This window comes from Callospermophilus lateralis, chromosome 5 (assembly GCF_048772815.1).
Source record: "Callospermophilus lateralis isolate mCalLat2 chromosome 5, mCalLat2.hap1, whole genome shotgun sequence".
In the NCBI taxonomy this organism is placed as follows: domain Eukaryota; kingdom Metazoa; phylum Chordata; class Mammalia; order Rodentia; family Sciuridae; genus Callospermophilus; species Callospermophilus lateralis.
Window position 1 is genome coordinate 65294840 of NC_135309.1, and position 17099 is coordinate 65311938.

The 17099-nt window shown below is 39.5% G+C and overlaps 1 protein-coding gene across 1 annotated transcript in view; it reads left to right on the forward strand.

Annotated features, from left to right (window-relative positions):
- Positions 1 to 2854: 2854 nt before the first annotated feature.
- The window catches only part of Htr4 (5-hydroxytryptamine receptor 4), a 103200-nt gene continuing 88955 nt past the window's right edge, over positions 2855 to 17099 (forward strand). The window contains exons 1-3 of the mRNA XM_076857639.1: positions 2855 to 2931; positions 14654 to 14779; positions 16409 to 16609. Of these exons, the coding sequence (XP_076713754.1) occupies positions 2855 to 2931; positions 14654 to 14779; positions 16409 to 16609 (404 nt within the window). The remainder of the gene's footprint in view (positions 2932 to 14653; positions 14780 to 16408; positions 16610 to 17099) is intronic.

Sequence of the window (17099 nt, forward strand, 5' to 3'; positions counted from 1 at the left end):
AGCTGAATACTTCAGCCTTTCATCTGAGTGGTCTGCCTTTGGGCACTGAGGGAGAGAGTGAGGTTCCTTCTCTTTTTGAAGTCTGAAACCCTGCCTTCTGCAAGTCACAGCTCTTGAACCTCGTCCTTCCCCAGCTGGCTACTTCTGAGTCTAGATCAGGTGATTTTGCTCCTGCCAGAAAACTTTATTTTCAGCCCTGCATCTTGAAAAAACCCAGCTAAAGTTGCCGAGAACCCAATCACAAATCTTAGTGATGTTCTTGGGAAAGAGAAGGAGGATAACCTCTCATTCCTTCTAAACATTTTGTGGTTTTAAGAAAAAGTTCACAGTCTTAATCTCTCAGTAGTTTTTTTTTTTTTCTTTCTGGATTCATTATAAATATACATTTTTTTACTACAGAAAATAGAGCTTTTTTAATTGTTTTACACCTATTTTTAGCATCGTAGCATATTTATGAAAAGCTTTTCCTAGTCATTAAATATTATTTTCAAACCTGGATTTCAATGGCTGTTTAAATTGTCTATGTAAATGATACTCAAATTGAGACATATAGATTGTTTCCACTTTTCCCAATAATGAACAACATTGTCGGGAATACTAATGAAAATAAATCTTTATGTACTGCTCTAATAATTTGTTTTTTTAAGAATGCATGCTAGACGTGGAGGTTTGGAGCATGAATGCTCTTAAGGCTCTTTCAACTTTTGTTACAACCATCCTGGGGACATGCTGTAGGTAATACAGTTCACAGGTTTGTCAGGCTGAAAGGTCACAAAAGGTATTATATTTTAAAAAAAAATTTAGTTGTAGATGGACACAATACCTTTATTTTTATGCGGTGCTGAGGATCGAACCCAGGGACTCACATGTACCAGGCAAGTGCTCTAATGCTGAGCTCTACCCATAGCCCCACAGCAGGCATTTTAGATGCACCTACTCTGGAGGACTCTCTTTGGCTTTAGAGAGGCCTAATAGCATGTGCAGAAGGAGAAGAAGTGAGTGGGTTTAACCCAGGTACTGAACATCCATGTCTAACCTCAGGTAATCTACCATTATTCTCTACCTGCCTTCCTCCATCCCCTGTCCTCCACAGCCTTCTCTCCTGCATTGTGTGAGTAATGGCACAGGGAGGGGGGTGCAAGCTCATTGATGGTGAGCTACAAAGCATAGGTGTAAAAAATTCTGCTGTTCCATCAAGATATTGGATACTCCCTACTTCTATTATGTTTACAGTAGCTCTACATGCTTCAGATTCCTACACCTTTCATTTGTATGTCACCTTTTCAAATTCACCTTCTTTTTTTCCCCACATCTTCATACATGTATTTTGTATAATGATGACCGTCTCCCTTAACTTCACCTTCTTTCTATGAACTTTCTGCACATTTTTTTTTCTTATCTGCTCTGCCACATTTGCTTTTCTACAAGTTCTGTCTGGAAAATCTTCAATACATCCTTATTCACCATCTCCATTCTCTGGATGTAATTTATATTTGTCATTTGAACAGGCCCCTGCCAAACTACAACATTCCGTTATAATGATCAGTCATCGACCAGGCTGAGTATTTTCCTGTACTGTGAACTAGAAGGATCAGCTCTAGCTAGTATATATGTGAAATGAAAAGAAAAGGTGAAAAAGAATAAATAATATTTATAGAGTATGTACTACATATCAGACAATATTCTAAATGTTTTATGTGTATTTCCTTAATTCTCACAACAATTTCAGTGCCCAAGAGATGACTAGAAAATAGTCTAGGAAGAACTGTTAGCCTTTAGTGTATGACCTGTGACAGGCCTCTGATACACTCTGGAGAAACTTTTTGACTCTTTAATGTTGGTATATGAAGTCAATAAGCTGTAACCCAAATGGGTGTTTGGTGGTCATGATACACCTGACTCAGGGAGTGGTTTAGACACAGGATTAAATAGGACTATTGAGTTGTAGAAAAAAGGGAGAAAAGCACCTATGTTGATTATTAGAATTTAAGCTTCTTTAGGGCGAGGGCTACCTTGTTTGTGTTTTTATTTGTTAAGTATGTTTGTTGTGCTAGGCTGTGCCAATACCAAATGAGTAAAACAGTGTGTGGGGGGAGCATCTTTAAATGAATAGTTAAAAGTACTGTAATAAGGTATGGTATGTAATTATAGGGTGGCATAGAAGTGTTTAGAGACATATTGGGGTAGAGGATAGCCTCTCCTTGAATAAGATATTTCAATCAAATACCAAAGGACATGAAAGGGCTTACCAGGTAAAGAAGAGGAAGAATAGGAAGAGGTCAACACAGGCATGACATCTACCTGAAGATTTGTTATTTTACTGAAATTGTAATGGAGAGATATTATGGGATTTGGGACCAGGGGGAGAGATTACCAGATTTTTTTCTGAAAAAAGAAAAATCCACATTTTGACATCAGTGCTAAGAATGGTTGAGAACAGGATGAACCACCAATTAAAAGGTAGCTCATTTGCTCATTCATTCATTCATTCATTTATTCTACAGATACTTTTTCAGTGCTGGCATGTGCTGGTCACTCTTTTATACATCATTAAACATGACAGACCAAGTTCCTGCTTTCAGTGATCTGACACTGAAGTCATTCTAGGCTGTGTGTGGAGTGGCGCACGCCAGGTAACAGCTGTGAGATCAATAATACAAGACAAGGGAATGAGGGAAGGGGAGGGTCTATTTTAAATGTGTGTGGCCAGGAATGTCTTTCTGCATGGGTGAATCCGAACAGAGACCTGAATGAAGTGAGCGGGTGAGCCGTGTGGATTCCTCGGGACAGAGAGCCAGGTGGATGGAGGGACTCAGGTGAGGGCAGCATCAGGTGAGAGACCTCAAGTGAGAGCATGACTGGCTCATTCTGGGAACAACAAGGAAGCCGGGAGCCTTCACAGATGGAGCAGCGTGGGAACGGAAGAGAATGGTAAGAGCAGAAGTCAAAGAAGCAGCCAAGAGCCAGTTTTGTGAGATCATTTAGGCTGTGGCAAGGGTTCTGCGCTCAGTGGGATGACAAGCCACACAAGGGCAGTACCCAGGAGATGACTAGAAAATAGTCTAGGAAAAAGCTCATTGTGTCTAGTGGGTGAGGAGTGGACTGGGTGTGGGAAACAATAGGAGCAGCAACACCCTTTGCAGTCACCCAGGGGAAGGAACATGATGCACTTGAAACTAGAGAGACCACAGCAGAGCAGCTGGTAAAGGGTCAGAATCTGGATATATTTCGAAGATAGATCTGAAAGTGTTTGCTAAAATATATGCAGTATCAGAAAAGAGGCTTGTCAATATTGATCCCAGGTTTGGGACTGTAGCTCCATGGTAGAGTCCTTGCCTAGCATTTCCAGGCCCCCGGTTCAGCCCCCAGCACTGCAAAAAAAAAAAAAAAAAAAAAAAAGGAAAGAAGACAGACAGATCTCCAGATTTTAGCCTGAGCGATTGGAAAAAAAACAGATCTGCAACTTGTTGAGACAGGATGGGAAGCCAATTTAAGATACGTTAAATTTCTGCCGTGTAATAAACTAATGGCTAAAGACAGAGTGAGTAGTGGGATATCAGTGGTTGGGGTAGTCTAGCTATGCAAAGAGAGAAGAAAGACCTCTGTTAGGTTAGAGACAGCAGTTTGAAGAGAAGTAAGGAGATCTAAAGGATACTCAAAGTAGTTAACGACTTTGGTGAAGGAGAAGAAAAAAATTAAATAAGATGCTTCTTTTCTGGCATGGTCAGCTGGAATGGTGTTGCTTTCCACTTAGTGAGAGAAGATAGAGTGAATCCCAGATAAATAGGTTCCTTTTGGAGGGTTTTTTTGTTATTACCTATGAAACTAGTCTAGAAACTTAGTGGCTCTATACTATACTCTTTAGACCAAATACCACTGGATCCAAAAGAGCAGGGTCATGGAACTTTTTCCATAAAGCTCCAGAGAATAGTTTCAGCTTAGCTGACCACACATTTTCTGTTTTAATTACTCAGTTTTGCCTGGGTAGTGTGAACATAGCCATTAAAAAAAAAAAAAAAAAAGACATCCAGGTGTAGTGGTTCATGCCTATAACCCCAGAGACTCCAGAGACTGAGGCAGGAGGGTCATGAGTTCAAAGCCAGCCTCAGCAACTTAGTGGGACCCTAGGCCCTAGGCAACTCAGAGAGACCCTGTCTCTAAATAAAACAAAAAGGACTGGGGATGTGGGGGATGTGGCTCAAGGGTTAAGTGCCTCTGGGTTCAATCCCTGGTACAAAAACAAAACAAAACAAAACAAAAACCAACCCAGATACACAGACAATGGAGGTGACTAAAGCCTCTTTGGCCATTGTTTGGCTATACTACAGTAGAATAACATTAAACAGTTTCTTCCTTCTTTGGTGCATTAGATTTTTAATGTCAGAGGCAAGGGAGGGAAGAGAAACCATAATACTTTGCAACAGTTTGCAAGCCAGGATCCTGGCTAAATATGCAGTCTTGAATGCTTTGGTAATTGAGACCTGAGATAGACCAGCTGCAGCAAAAACTTAGGTTGCAGGTCATTGTTAGAGAGGGGAATTCTGCTTTCCTGGAGTGCTTACCACATGATGAACCACAGTGGGAAGCTGCATGTGATCCAAGCTTTTTTCCTGTGCTGGATTTCTCACCACCACAGTAATTTCAAGGAAATAATCAGTCAAAAACTGAAAACATGCTATGTGTTTTACTAAAAAAGAGGACATTTCTGTGCTTTGGGGGCATGTTCCTGAACAATTGTAGGTAAAGAGACATTTTCAAAACAAACCAAAAACCCTATATAGAATCCAAATGTAAAGAAAAAGAAATTATCTCTGGAACTGTTTGCTCAGTTACAATCTTGAAAGAATGACTTGTCTCAAAGTGAGAGCTACCCCTTTAATGCACAGGCACTATCATTCAGCATTTTGTTTCCAAGAAGGAAATCTCTGGTAGTTAACACACTGTGCAGCAGTGTGGACTTTCACAAATATAGATGTCACCTTGTGGCATCTGTTATGACTTGGGTTTACATTTGGTTGTGGCCTTAGAGAACAGTGTCTTTGATCTTGCTATCCTTTGTATTTTGGGTAGCTTTTAACTCCATTACGCACTCTACAGACTTTGAAGTTTTTCTCATTGTAGCATGTGTGATCTTTGGGTCCTCCAAAACTCTATTAAGAGCTTGCCATAAGAATTTTATTCCAGATGTTCACAGTTCAAAATTGCCTAACTTCACCAGCTGTGCACCAACCACCCCTCTTCTTTTCCTCTTTATCTTTAAGGTCTTCAAAAACAAGGAAAGAGTCCTTTTAAAATTACATTGAAATTTCATTATGCATGATTTCCATCACAGGGGATTTATTCCTTATTATTCTCCTATTTTTCATAGACAGCATGTTGTTGTTGTTTTTTTTTTACAAGGCATATGAAGGTATCATTATCAACATTTGGTATCTTAATTTTCTAGACAAAAAGTCAAACTTTGTAGCATGTCTTTTTATGCTAAATTTATTCAGTTACAAATTAGCATGCTTGAGACTTAATGGAAATAGCACTGGACTTGCAATCAAAATGTAAGGGTTTAACCTGCGCTCCATTACTTGATATGATATTGTCTCTAAACCATGCTGCATGCCAGACTCTTCTGAAAAAGGAGCATCAAGATGTCAGATCACATGATAATTGTGAAGATGAAATGAGCCAACATTAAAAAAGTCTCCTTAGTGCCTTATTTGTCATACGATAGGTGATCAATAATAAACCAGTATCAAAATCTACCCAATTCCAAGCAGGGGCTCTGAACCTAGTAACATAAGGACTTAATTTACAATGTGGGAATGAAAATTAAGATTAAGGGCATCCTTTACAAAGTTCTAGGTCAATGGCTCTCTAAGTTGGGACCCTAGACTGGTAGTATCAACATCACATGCCAATTTGTTAGAAATGTAAAAATTGTGGCTCTGTCCCTGATGTACTGCATTAGAAACTGGGTTGGTCCAGCAATCCCTGCTTTCACTAAGCCCTCCAGATGATTTCTAATGCTGTTGGCCAGTCTGAAATAATATTGCTATGATGCTACTTATTATGGAACAATTCTTTACAAGTGGTCTTATTTAGTCCTTCTGTAAAAAAAAAAAAACAAAAATGGGGGCTGGGGATATGGCTCAAGCGGTAACGTGCTCGCCTGGCATGCGCGGGGCGCTGGGTTCGATCCTCAGCACCACATAAAATAAAATAAAGATGTTGTGTCCACCGAAAACTGAAAAAAAATAAATATTAAAAATATTCTCTCTCTCCCTCTCTCCCTCTCTCCTCTCTCTCTGAAAAAAAAAATGGGGAGGGGAGCATATTGTTAAAAAATAACTAGGAGAACTTGAAATTTCCAGGAAGAACTCAAAGTAATGTAAAATGAATGATAAGAAGAATTCTATTCTCCAGAAAGACTTATATTTAATTTTAAAATGTATGACTAGTTTAAGTATAACATCTAGAATGTATCTTGAATGCAGTAATAAATGAAGACAACACAAATGAAAACAAACAGAAGGTTTTATTCAGAGTATGCTACAGCAAGAGGGTCAGCTACCAACTCTTGCCAAAGCCTGAAATATGAGTAGGGAAGCAGAAAAGCAGTTTAGAGAAAAAAGCCTTCCGGTGCTCGCTGGTTGGAGGTTGCTGGTAGGTGAGAGTGGTACAGTAACAAGAAGTGGGGCCTCTTGTGTAATTGGTTTTGGAGCCTACTTGTCTCTCTCTGGTGGTTCTTGGTTTGAACCTAAGTGGGAGGAGAAAAATAGGGAAGCCTGTAGTCATAGATCAAGTCATAACCATTCTGGACCATTTGCAGCAGAGATTGTCAGAGTGTGTTTGTTATCTATGGTCTGGCAGTTGTCCATTTGTATGTTTCAGTCTTTCAAGAAACCTGGGATGGAGGACGGAGTGTGTGTGTGTATATATATATATATATATATGAAATGACTTTAAGAGGCTACAATTACATTGCTGCTTGAGTTGGTTATAGCAGGGGAAATAATTAGCACATTCATTGTCTGTACTATTTCTACTTTAATGAAAAATGTCTTTTTATTTTTATTGGTTCATTATAATTATACATATGATGAGATTCATTGTCATAAATTTATACATGCACATAGCATAATTTGGTCCATTTCATTTGCCAGTAGCACCGCCCTTTTCCTCTCTTCTTCCTTACCTCTTTTCAACTATTCTTTTTTGTATTTTCTTTAGATTCCCTTTTTTTTATTATTCCTTTTTCCTCTGTATCTTCCACATATGAGAGAAAACCTATGACCTTTGACTTTCTGAATCTGGCTTATTTTAGTTAGCATGATGCTCTCCGTTTCTATCCATTTCCCTGCAAATGACATTATTTTCTTCTTTATGGCTGAGCAAAACTCCATGGCTTATATATACCACATTTTCTTTATCCATTTATCTATTCTTCCATGATTTGTTTATTGTGAATTGTGCTTGTGTAAATGTGGGTACGGGTGTATCACTATAGTATGCTGACTTTAAATCTTTTGGATAAACACTGAGAAGTGGAATAGCTGGGTCATAAGGTGGTTCCATTTCTACTTTTTTGAGGAAGTTCCATACATATCTTTACAGTAGTTGTGCTAATTTACAATCCCATCAACACTTCACGTTTCTTTTTCTCCACATCTTTTTGAGCATTATTATTGGTGTTTTTAATTCTAACTGAAGTAAGATGAAATCTCAGTAGAGTTTTGATTTGCATTTCCTTGATAGCTAAAGATGTTGAACTCTTTTTCACATATTTGTTGGCCATTTTTAATTTCCATTTAAAGAAGTGTCTGTTTGGTTCATTTGCCCATTTATTCATTGGGCTATTTATAAAAATATATTTTAAAAATTAATTCAGATAAACATAAGCACTGAGGATGTAGCTCAGTGGTAGAGCACTTGCTTAGTGTTTGTGATGCCCTGGGTTCAATACACAGCAACACCAAAAAGCATTACTACTACTGCTAATACTATTTTTTGTAAGATACTGCTAATGCAAATGTCATGAGTTGAACTCTCCTGCAAGCACTCCAATAGTCATGGATTATGTTCATGGCAAGTAATGAAGAAAGAACATGCATGACATAATTAGTTGTAAAAATGGTGAGTACTATCAAATCAAAAATTGCTTGTAAAACTGTCAAGAGACTTTTAAAAAGTTGTTCATCTTGAAAGGTCAAAGAAAGAATTCCAATTACAGTTGTCTAAAGGGCTCAAAGAAAGGGATCTCAGAGCCTCCAGAGTCAGGAAGAAGCCTGTCTAAAGTTTAACCCAGCTGAATGGAATGTTGGGACCATCTTGGTCAATACCAATCTTATCACTGTAGAAAAACCCAGGACCTTACGTTTAAGATTAATAAAATTCCCACTAGAACAAAAGTGATTTTAGACATATTATCTCTCTTAAGTCAGAATGTCTGCAATCTTTGTTCTGGCTGTTTATTGGTAAGAGAATGCAGGGCTGGTCTGGAGGGATGGAGGAAGAACTTTCTACAGGAGCATTTGTGCTGCTTGGGATCTTTTGGGACGTGCTGTGTGTATTTTCAAGGATGTTTCCTGTACAGAAGGCACTCAACAGATGGGAGAGGAGGCGCTCCTTGTGTGTGTGTGTGTGTGTGTGTGTGTGTGTGAGTGTGTGTGTGTGTGTGTGTGTGTGTGTGTGAGTGTGTGTGTGTGTGTGTGTGTGTGTGTGTGAGTGATCAAGAATAATTTTTATTTAGATTGCTTTTCATTTGCTTCTTTTAGTTACACATGACAATAGAACCTATTTTGATCTATTTATATAAACATGGAATATATCTTATTCTAATTAAGATCCCAGTCTTGTGGATGTATGTGATGGTGAGATTCACATATGAACATGCAAAAGTTATGTCCGATTCACTTCAGTCCTTCCTGTTACCATCCTCCCTCCCTTCCCTTCATTCCCCTTTGTCTACTCCACTAAACTTCTGTCCCCACCCCTTATTGTATGTTAGCATTCACATATCAGAGAAAACATTTGACCTTTGGTTTTGTGGTATTGGCTTATCTCCCTTAACACACTAGTCTCCAGATCCTTCCATGTACCATATGAATGTCATGATCCTGGGCTGAAGCTGGACTCTCTAGCTGACACTATTTTATTGCAAAGCTAAATATGTGAAATGCAAAAATAATTGCTCTGATGCCCTATCTACTTTGCTTCCTTTATGCCAGAAGTGATCCTCCAGTAGTTCTGGAGGACTATCAAGAACACTTGTTCTTTTTTTTCCTTGTCACTTCAAACTTTCTTTTCTTGGTCTTGCAATACCATGCATTCTTCTGGCATTCCTTGGACATTCTGGACATTTTCAGTGTCCTCTGCCAGCTTCTCCTTCTCTATAGTATTACTTGGTACTGTAGTTCTTAAAGATTCTGACCTACTTCTTGGGTGATCACATCCCTCTCCAGAACTCTCAGTCCCAGAGAAATGCTGGCCATCCTGTGTGCACTCCCTGCCTAGTCATTCCCTCTGAATTCCAGATACATATCCAGTCTCCTATTTCACACCCCCACTTGAATATCTTAGTTAATTCACACTTTACATTTTCCCTTCTCATTAAACTGTACCAACATTTATCTAGGTATGCAAATTAGAAGTGTTTTGCATTTTTACTTTTCTGCACTTACCCATGCAATCTATTAGTCTTATCTATCCTTTACCCCTCAGATATACCTTTATCCCACCCATTTCTCTTCACCTTGGACCTCCTGATGTAGGCCACTGTCCTCTTGGACTCTCACAAGGACCCCTGGCAGTTTTACTTCTCTGCTCTCACATATTCACTCCCCACGCTGTCATTGCTCTGCTTACAACACTTCTGGTCTTCTCATTTACCTTCCAATAGAACGTCCACTGCTCACCAGAACAGAACAAACTCTCAGAGTATATGTAGCTCCTGATTCCTTTTCTGAGCTTATCTCAATAGTTCAGCCCCTGCTGTTTCCCTGTGATAGTGAACACAAGGTCTTGCCTGTCTCAGGGCCTTTGCATCTGCTCTTCTCTCTTCCTCCCAAATCCTCTGATTTCTCACTTTTGAATCCTCTGCAAAGATCAAAGTTCAGCCAAACATCATCTCCAGTGTTCTCTGGCTACCAGTCATTGCCCTCTATCCTACTCATCTCTATCACACTGCCATGTTTAGGCCTGTTATAATCTTGCTACTCCAAGTGTGATGCAGAAACCAGCATCACCAGCATGACTACCTCTGGCTGGACAGAAATACAGAATCCCAGACCTCACCCCAGACCTACAAAGCCAGAATCCCCATTTTGATAAGATCCCTGGTAGGTTTTTATAAACATGAAAGTTGGAAGCACTGATTAGGCTGCATTGACTGCCTTAACTGCCCTGTACATTGTCTATGTCAACCCACAGTAAGAGCTCCGTGAGGCAGGGACTCTGTCCATTTCCAGCACACTACTTGGCAGGTGGCTGGCGCTCAGTACATATTTGATGAATGAAAGATTCAATCTAACTTTCTCAATTAATCCATGAAGAAAGAGGCTCAGAGAAGTATTTGGAAGTCACACAGGTTCTTTTTAACAAATCCAGGGCAAAACCAATCAAAAAGTATCTTCCCGCCTGTGAAACAATATGTGTGTGTGTGTGTGTGTGTGTGTGTGTGTGTGTGTAACACAGCATAACCTATAACTTCCTCTGCTATGGGGCCTGTATAGGCTTCTGGTATTGATGACAATTAGTTCTTCGTATTATACTCTGTCATTTACAATCTAGTCTCACATACATTAACCTATGTGGAATCTTGCCCAGAATTAATGTCTTTATGTTTTCTTTCATTAAAAACAGAGAAAATGGTAAGCATAGACAACAAATTGTGGAATTTCTTTATTAAGAAAGAAAGATCACTGAAAAAGCTAAAACAAAGAAGAGAAAGTAAAAGTTTTCATAAGATTAGCTGTCAAGGAATCAATTCAGTGTAGGGGACAACTCTTGGGCAGATGAGAATCAGCTGGTAGTAAGTAATTGACAGTATTCGGAGGGCGTCAGAGGCAACCCAGGAGTCAAAGATGAATTTACAAAAGTGATTCCTAATTTATTTTAATTATTGTTATTGGATTTACATTTAGTTCAATGGACAGTTCTTCCTAATTAAAAGATCTCTTTCTATGGTTGAATTTTGCTTGTCACTCACAGGTTACAGTTTAGTTATTTCTGGTTCTTAATTGGCCTGTCACAAATGAACCATATCTTGAACTTGGTGCCCTCTGATCCTGATATCTGCTTGATTTGAAATATATATTCTCTGGAGCCTGATGTGTTCATCCCAAACATTCTGAATCTTTCCTCCCACTAGGGGATGTATTTAAATCATTGGTTGTAGACAAGAAAGGAACCTAAAACAACCCAGCCCAGCCTGCCCCTAATACAGGAGCCCCATATAGTGTCTGGGCATCTGGTCATCTATGTATTCTTTTTTATTATAATAAAATATAAATAACATGAAACTTACCATTAATATGTAAAACAAGCATTTTAAGTGTATACTTCGGTGATATTAAGTACATCTTACATCTGTAAAAGTGTGAAACTGTTGATACAACTGCCTATTTCCTGCATTCGTCCATCATCCCAAACAGAAACTCTATAAGTATTAAATAATACTTCTCTATTCTCCCTTAACTCTGGGCTATGAGTTTCTACCTCTTTCCCTTTAAGAATTTACCTATTCTGGATTTCCATATAATTGGAATCATATATTTATCTTTTTGTGCCTAGTGTAATTCATTTAGCAAAACATTTTCAGGGTATACCATCCTGCAACATGTGTCAGACCTTCATTCCTTTTTATGGCAAGATAATATTCCATAGTATGTATATACAACATTCTGTTTATTTATCTGTTCAAGGACACTTGGGTAATTTCCACCTTTGAGCTCTTATGACTGATCCCACTGTGAACATTGGTATGCAAGTGTCCGTTTGTATTTCTGTTTTCAAGTAATTGAGATATACTTTTTATCTTTTGAGAAACCACAAAACTTTTTCAGAGTGGCTGTACCCTTTGACATTCCCACCAGCAATGTACATGAGTTCCAATTTTCCTACATTCATGCCAACTTTGTTATATTTTTATTTATTTATCTATCTTTCTATTTATTTTTTCGTTTAATGGTTGTCCTCTTGCACATGAAGTTGTATCTCAGTGGGCCCAGGTGTTCTTCAATTCTTTCTGTACTGGGGAGCTTAATATAATACCAGGAAGCCATCGCAGATCATTTTTAGTTGCTAGGTGATTCTTTTCATCAACCACTAAATCTGTCCGCCATCTACTGAGAGCACTCAGACTTGGTTGCACATCAGAATCACTGAGAGCTTAAAAAAAATCCAATATTCAGGCTGCAAGCCACATCAGTTAAATTAGTGTCTTTGAGAGTGAGGCCCCAGAATCAGCATTTAAAAAATCTCCTTGGAGACTTTCAGCTAGGGTTGGAAACCACTGCTTAAAGCCCACTCACTGATCCCTCCTAATCACACAACCCAGGCATCATAAGTTGTGACATCTACCACTGATCCCTCTCTGACAACCCCTATGCAATAGCCAGCCCTCACGGGCAGTCCTGACCTCCTCACCCTTCCAGATTTTCTCCCTAGAGTGCACGTACCAGTTGGTATTTCTCATATTTTCATGTGTATCTGTTTATAATCTGCCTTCTGAGTTGCTTCTTGCTGTTTCCCTGGGTCATATGATGCCCACCATGGAGCAGGTGCTCAAAAATAATGTTGAATGAGTGAGTCTGTAAACCTAATTTTTTTTTCAAATGACAGTCCTTCAAGTAGTTTAAAAAAACAGCTTTGTCTTATTCCTGTGACTTCTCTTTACTAGGTAAAATCTCCCATAAACTTTCAACCAATTTTCAAAAGTGTTGAAAAAACAAACCTCACCAATATGAACATAATCTGTCTTTCACTCAATCAGCAAATAATAGAGTATTTATTGTGTACTACATATACCTACAGGCTACTCACACCATAGACTAGATATTGTGCCAGGCACTGGAAGAGTGAAAAAGATAACTGAAGTCTGGGTTGGGGTGTACCTCAGTGGTAGAGCCCTTCCCTAGCATGCACAAGATCCCTGGGTTCAATGCCCAGCACTAAAAAATAAAAGTAACCAAAGTCAATATGTGAGGGTGATAAACAGAAATAATCAATAAAAAAAGTCATTTCAATAACAACAAATGGTATAAAAAATGAAAAATGTTTGTTGGCAGTAGCACATTAAATGTGAGTTGAATTTGAGATGAGATCTGAATGACAAGGAGTAGTCAGTCAATTAAGAAGCACTTGAGAAAAGAAATACATCAAATACAGAGTCCTAATTGGGGCAGGGGCGGTGGTTAGAGGGGCTCTGAGTCAGAGCCTGTAAGCGAAGCGGAGGAACTTTCTCATTCTCCAACCACAGTAAGGCTGGTTTCTCATCCCATTTGGCACTTTGTCTCCTGTGCCTGCCTAAAGGAAGAAGTTGGAACAAAGCCAGGGCCAGACTTGACAGACTGCTGCCATTGAGGGTCGGTGCCTACCTTGATTTATCAGTCAAAGGAGTTCAGTAAGAACAGATAATCCTTCATTTCTGGACCTTGCGTTCCCAGTGGTGGGCTCCCAGGATGAGCAGCCTCTCCCAGCCCCTAATGTGTTCTGACAGCTCAGATCCCCTAATTTCCCCACATTTCCCAAATGTGGGGTTTGGGTTCAGGAGTTTTAAGATCCTTTGGAGCTTCATTAAAACAAACATTTTACTAACACAATTAAAATAAAACTTTTTCCTGTAACGTTGGAATAACCTGCAGATATTATACTTTCATTAATAGAGGTCACTCACTTCAAGTTAATAAAGCAAGTTTTTGACTTAGACCAGGAAGGAAGAATTTGTAGATTAAATCAGATGCTGAAATTGATGAGAAAATAAATTTGAACTGTAAAAAAGTGACATCTGCTAGGTACCAAAAGAGGTGGAGTTAAGGGCAGCTGCAGAAGCTCCCCCCCCCCATTGGTTGGCTACTGTCTGTCCTCTGGACCTCAAAGAATCTGATCTCCTCTCCTTGGGGCAGCCCACCTGTGAACAGTGGCTTCTGTGTGGGCTGGACTCGGGTACTGAAAACAGAGTGACCCTTGTATGCATGCAGACCCTGGTTCCAGGTACAGTCATTCATTCATCCAGCACCATCCTTCCTTCATCTGACAAAAGTGAATGACACATTAACCATACAGCAGTGAATACAACAGCTGAGGTCCTTGACTTGTGCAGCTTATAATATTGTTGGATTAGACATGCAAAACAGTAATCATCCAAATACATTTCTGAATACCTGCTGAGGTGTAGTTTCTGAAGGAAAACCATGAATTATTATCTGATGGAGAATAGCTGTGCGACCATTGGCTAGTGTGTTCACCTCTTTGGCCTCATCTCCTCATTATATAGAAGTTAGCCAGGATGGCATGTCAACTGATGGGTTGAGACCCTGTATGTATTCAGTGCATGATAAATGTCTGCTATAGCTGCCTCCTGAAGGTCAATGAGGAAAAGACGAGTTTTCTTTCCCATGTCTCAGACCCCAGCAATTCTTTGTGTTTCTGTGTCTTCCAGTTCCAAGGAGGGCTTTGGTTCATTGGAGAAGGTCTTGCTGCTCACGTTTCTCTCGGCAGTCATCCTGATGGCCATCCTGGGCAACCTGCTGGTGATGGTGGCTGTGTGCAGGGACAGGCAGCTCCGGTAAGCCACTCCAAGGGACCTCCTGGGGAGACATGAGTGGAGTTCTGGAATCTCCCTGGAGAGCTGGGTCTCAACATTTTCACTGTAATTATGAAGGAAAAAGTTCACGTGAATAGTTTTTAAAAAACAGAGAAGGGAAGAGGGATGACCCACAATCCTACAACTCTAACATCTCCAGTATAAGCACGGTGGTGTACCATCTGTTTCCCTATCATGGCTTTTAGTAGTTGTGATCACTGTAGACACAATTGTGGAGAGCACATTGAATCTAAGCCCCTGACTTTACCAATGGTTCTGGGAAGAGGCAGTTGACTAATGATGGTTCTAGATTTAAACATGGATCTTCTTATATTTTTTACTTCATTATTCCCACCCCTGCCTACAATTAGAATCACCTAAAATGCTTTTTTTTTCATTGAATAAATATTTATTTTTATGTTTCTAGGACTATTATAGTGGATTATATTACATTATGAAAACATAAAAGTAGAATGACAGGAAGAAAAGTAATATTACTTAAAGTTGGTATTTCCATCCTGCCCTTGTATTGAGTGTAATTCCATTCTATATGGGAATTATACATATATGAATTTTAAAATCTGTTCATTTAATGGTATATTTAAATATTTCCCATTTTATCATAAGCAAGTATACTTAAGAAATATTCCATAATATTTTTCTAAATAGTATTACTAAAATTTACCGATGTGATTCTGCAACTTGTATTTGGGGTAAAAATGGGAGTTCATAACCCACTTGAATCAAATGTATGGAAGATGAAATGTCATGAGCTTTGTAATGTTTTGAACCACCAATAAAAAAAATTAAAATGCTTTTTTTTTTAAAAAAAAATGTTACTATGTGGTGTCATTATGTCCCATGCAATATTTTGGACATACTTATAAAAATATTATTAAGATCCACATTGAACTGGGGTTTTTATCTGAAAATCTTTGTGGGGAGGGAGATAATAAGCAACCAAGGTTTATGAACTAATGGATCTGGGATGTAACCAGGAGCACCAAGATCTATTGAAATGCAGTGTGTAGTTCTTGTGTGCGATTTGAAGTCAGAGCCACTGAGTCACCAGAGGGGACACACGACACAGTTCCTTTCTGAGCAAGGCCAGCACTGATCAATAATGATGTGAATGAGGTGTAAAAACACAATCCTGACTGGTGGTACAAATGTGAGACACACAGGAGTCAGTCTCAGGGTGGAAAATGGTCGAATTTGCTGTTTGTAAGGGGAACACCTTGCTGCGAGGGTCCCTGAGAATGCCCTGCTCGGGGCTAAAGTGAGGATGAGATGTAACTGGGCCAGTAATTGGAGAGACGGAACCCATGCGAAGACCCTTGGAAGGGAGGATGCAAAGAGTGACCAGAAGGAAGAGGGAAAAAGAGGGCTTTTGACCTGAGATAGGTCTGAAGAAGTCAGAGAGGCTGGACCACTCAGGAACGTCTCAGCGTGTTACAGAAGAGCAGATGAGCACACAGAATCTCAGAATATGTTAAATGTGTGACTTCTTTCCTTTTCCTCCCTCCCTTCTCTCTCTCTCTCTCTCTCTCTCTCTCTCTCTCTCTCTCTCTCTCTCTCTCTCTCGTCTTCCTTATACTTTTTCACTCACAGGAAAATAAAAACCAATTATTTCATCGTATCTCTTGCCTTTGCGGATCTGCTGGTTTCGGTGCTGGTGATGCCCTTCGGTGCCATTGAGCTGGTTCAAGACATCTGGATTTATGGAGAGATGTTTTGTCTTGTGCGGACATCCCTAGATGTCCTACTCACAACGGCATCAATCTTTCACCTGTGCTGCATTTCCCTGGATAGGTAAGGGGAGAGCAGGGTGTCTCGTGGATCTTGGGGATGGAGGAAGTGACCTTGTGTATACTGGACAATGTCTTTTCTTCTTCTCTAACTTATTGCAAGAAATGAATCTCAGAAAGGCAAATTTGGTTATTCAATTATTCATTCAATTTACAGAGGACCCCATTTTAGACAGGCGGTTTCTAAGGTTCTGCAGATCTAGATATTAGAAAGACCTAGAACCTGCTGGAGGGAACTTACCAGATATCTAGATAGCAAAAGACACTAGCAGTCATGTTTACCCTATAGCTCTAAATTCTGTACTTATGGCATGAACAAAATTCTAAGGGAACCAATTGACAAGAATTAAGGCATCTTAATCAAGATCACCTTTAAGGAGTCAGGGGTAGGGTTTTGCCTTAGGTATGTATGTCAAGATGTGTTTGGACATTTTTCCTGGACTCAGCATCATGAACATGTGCTTGCTTATCCTCCCCAAAGTGGCCACTGCACA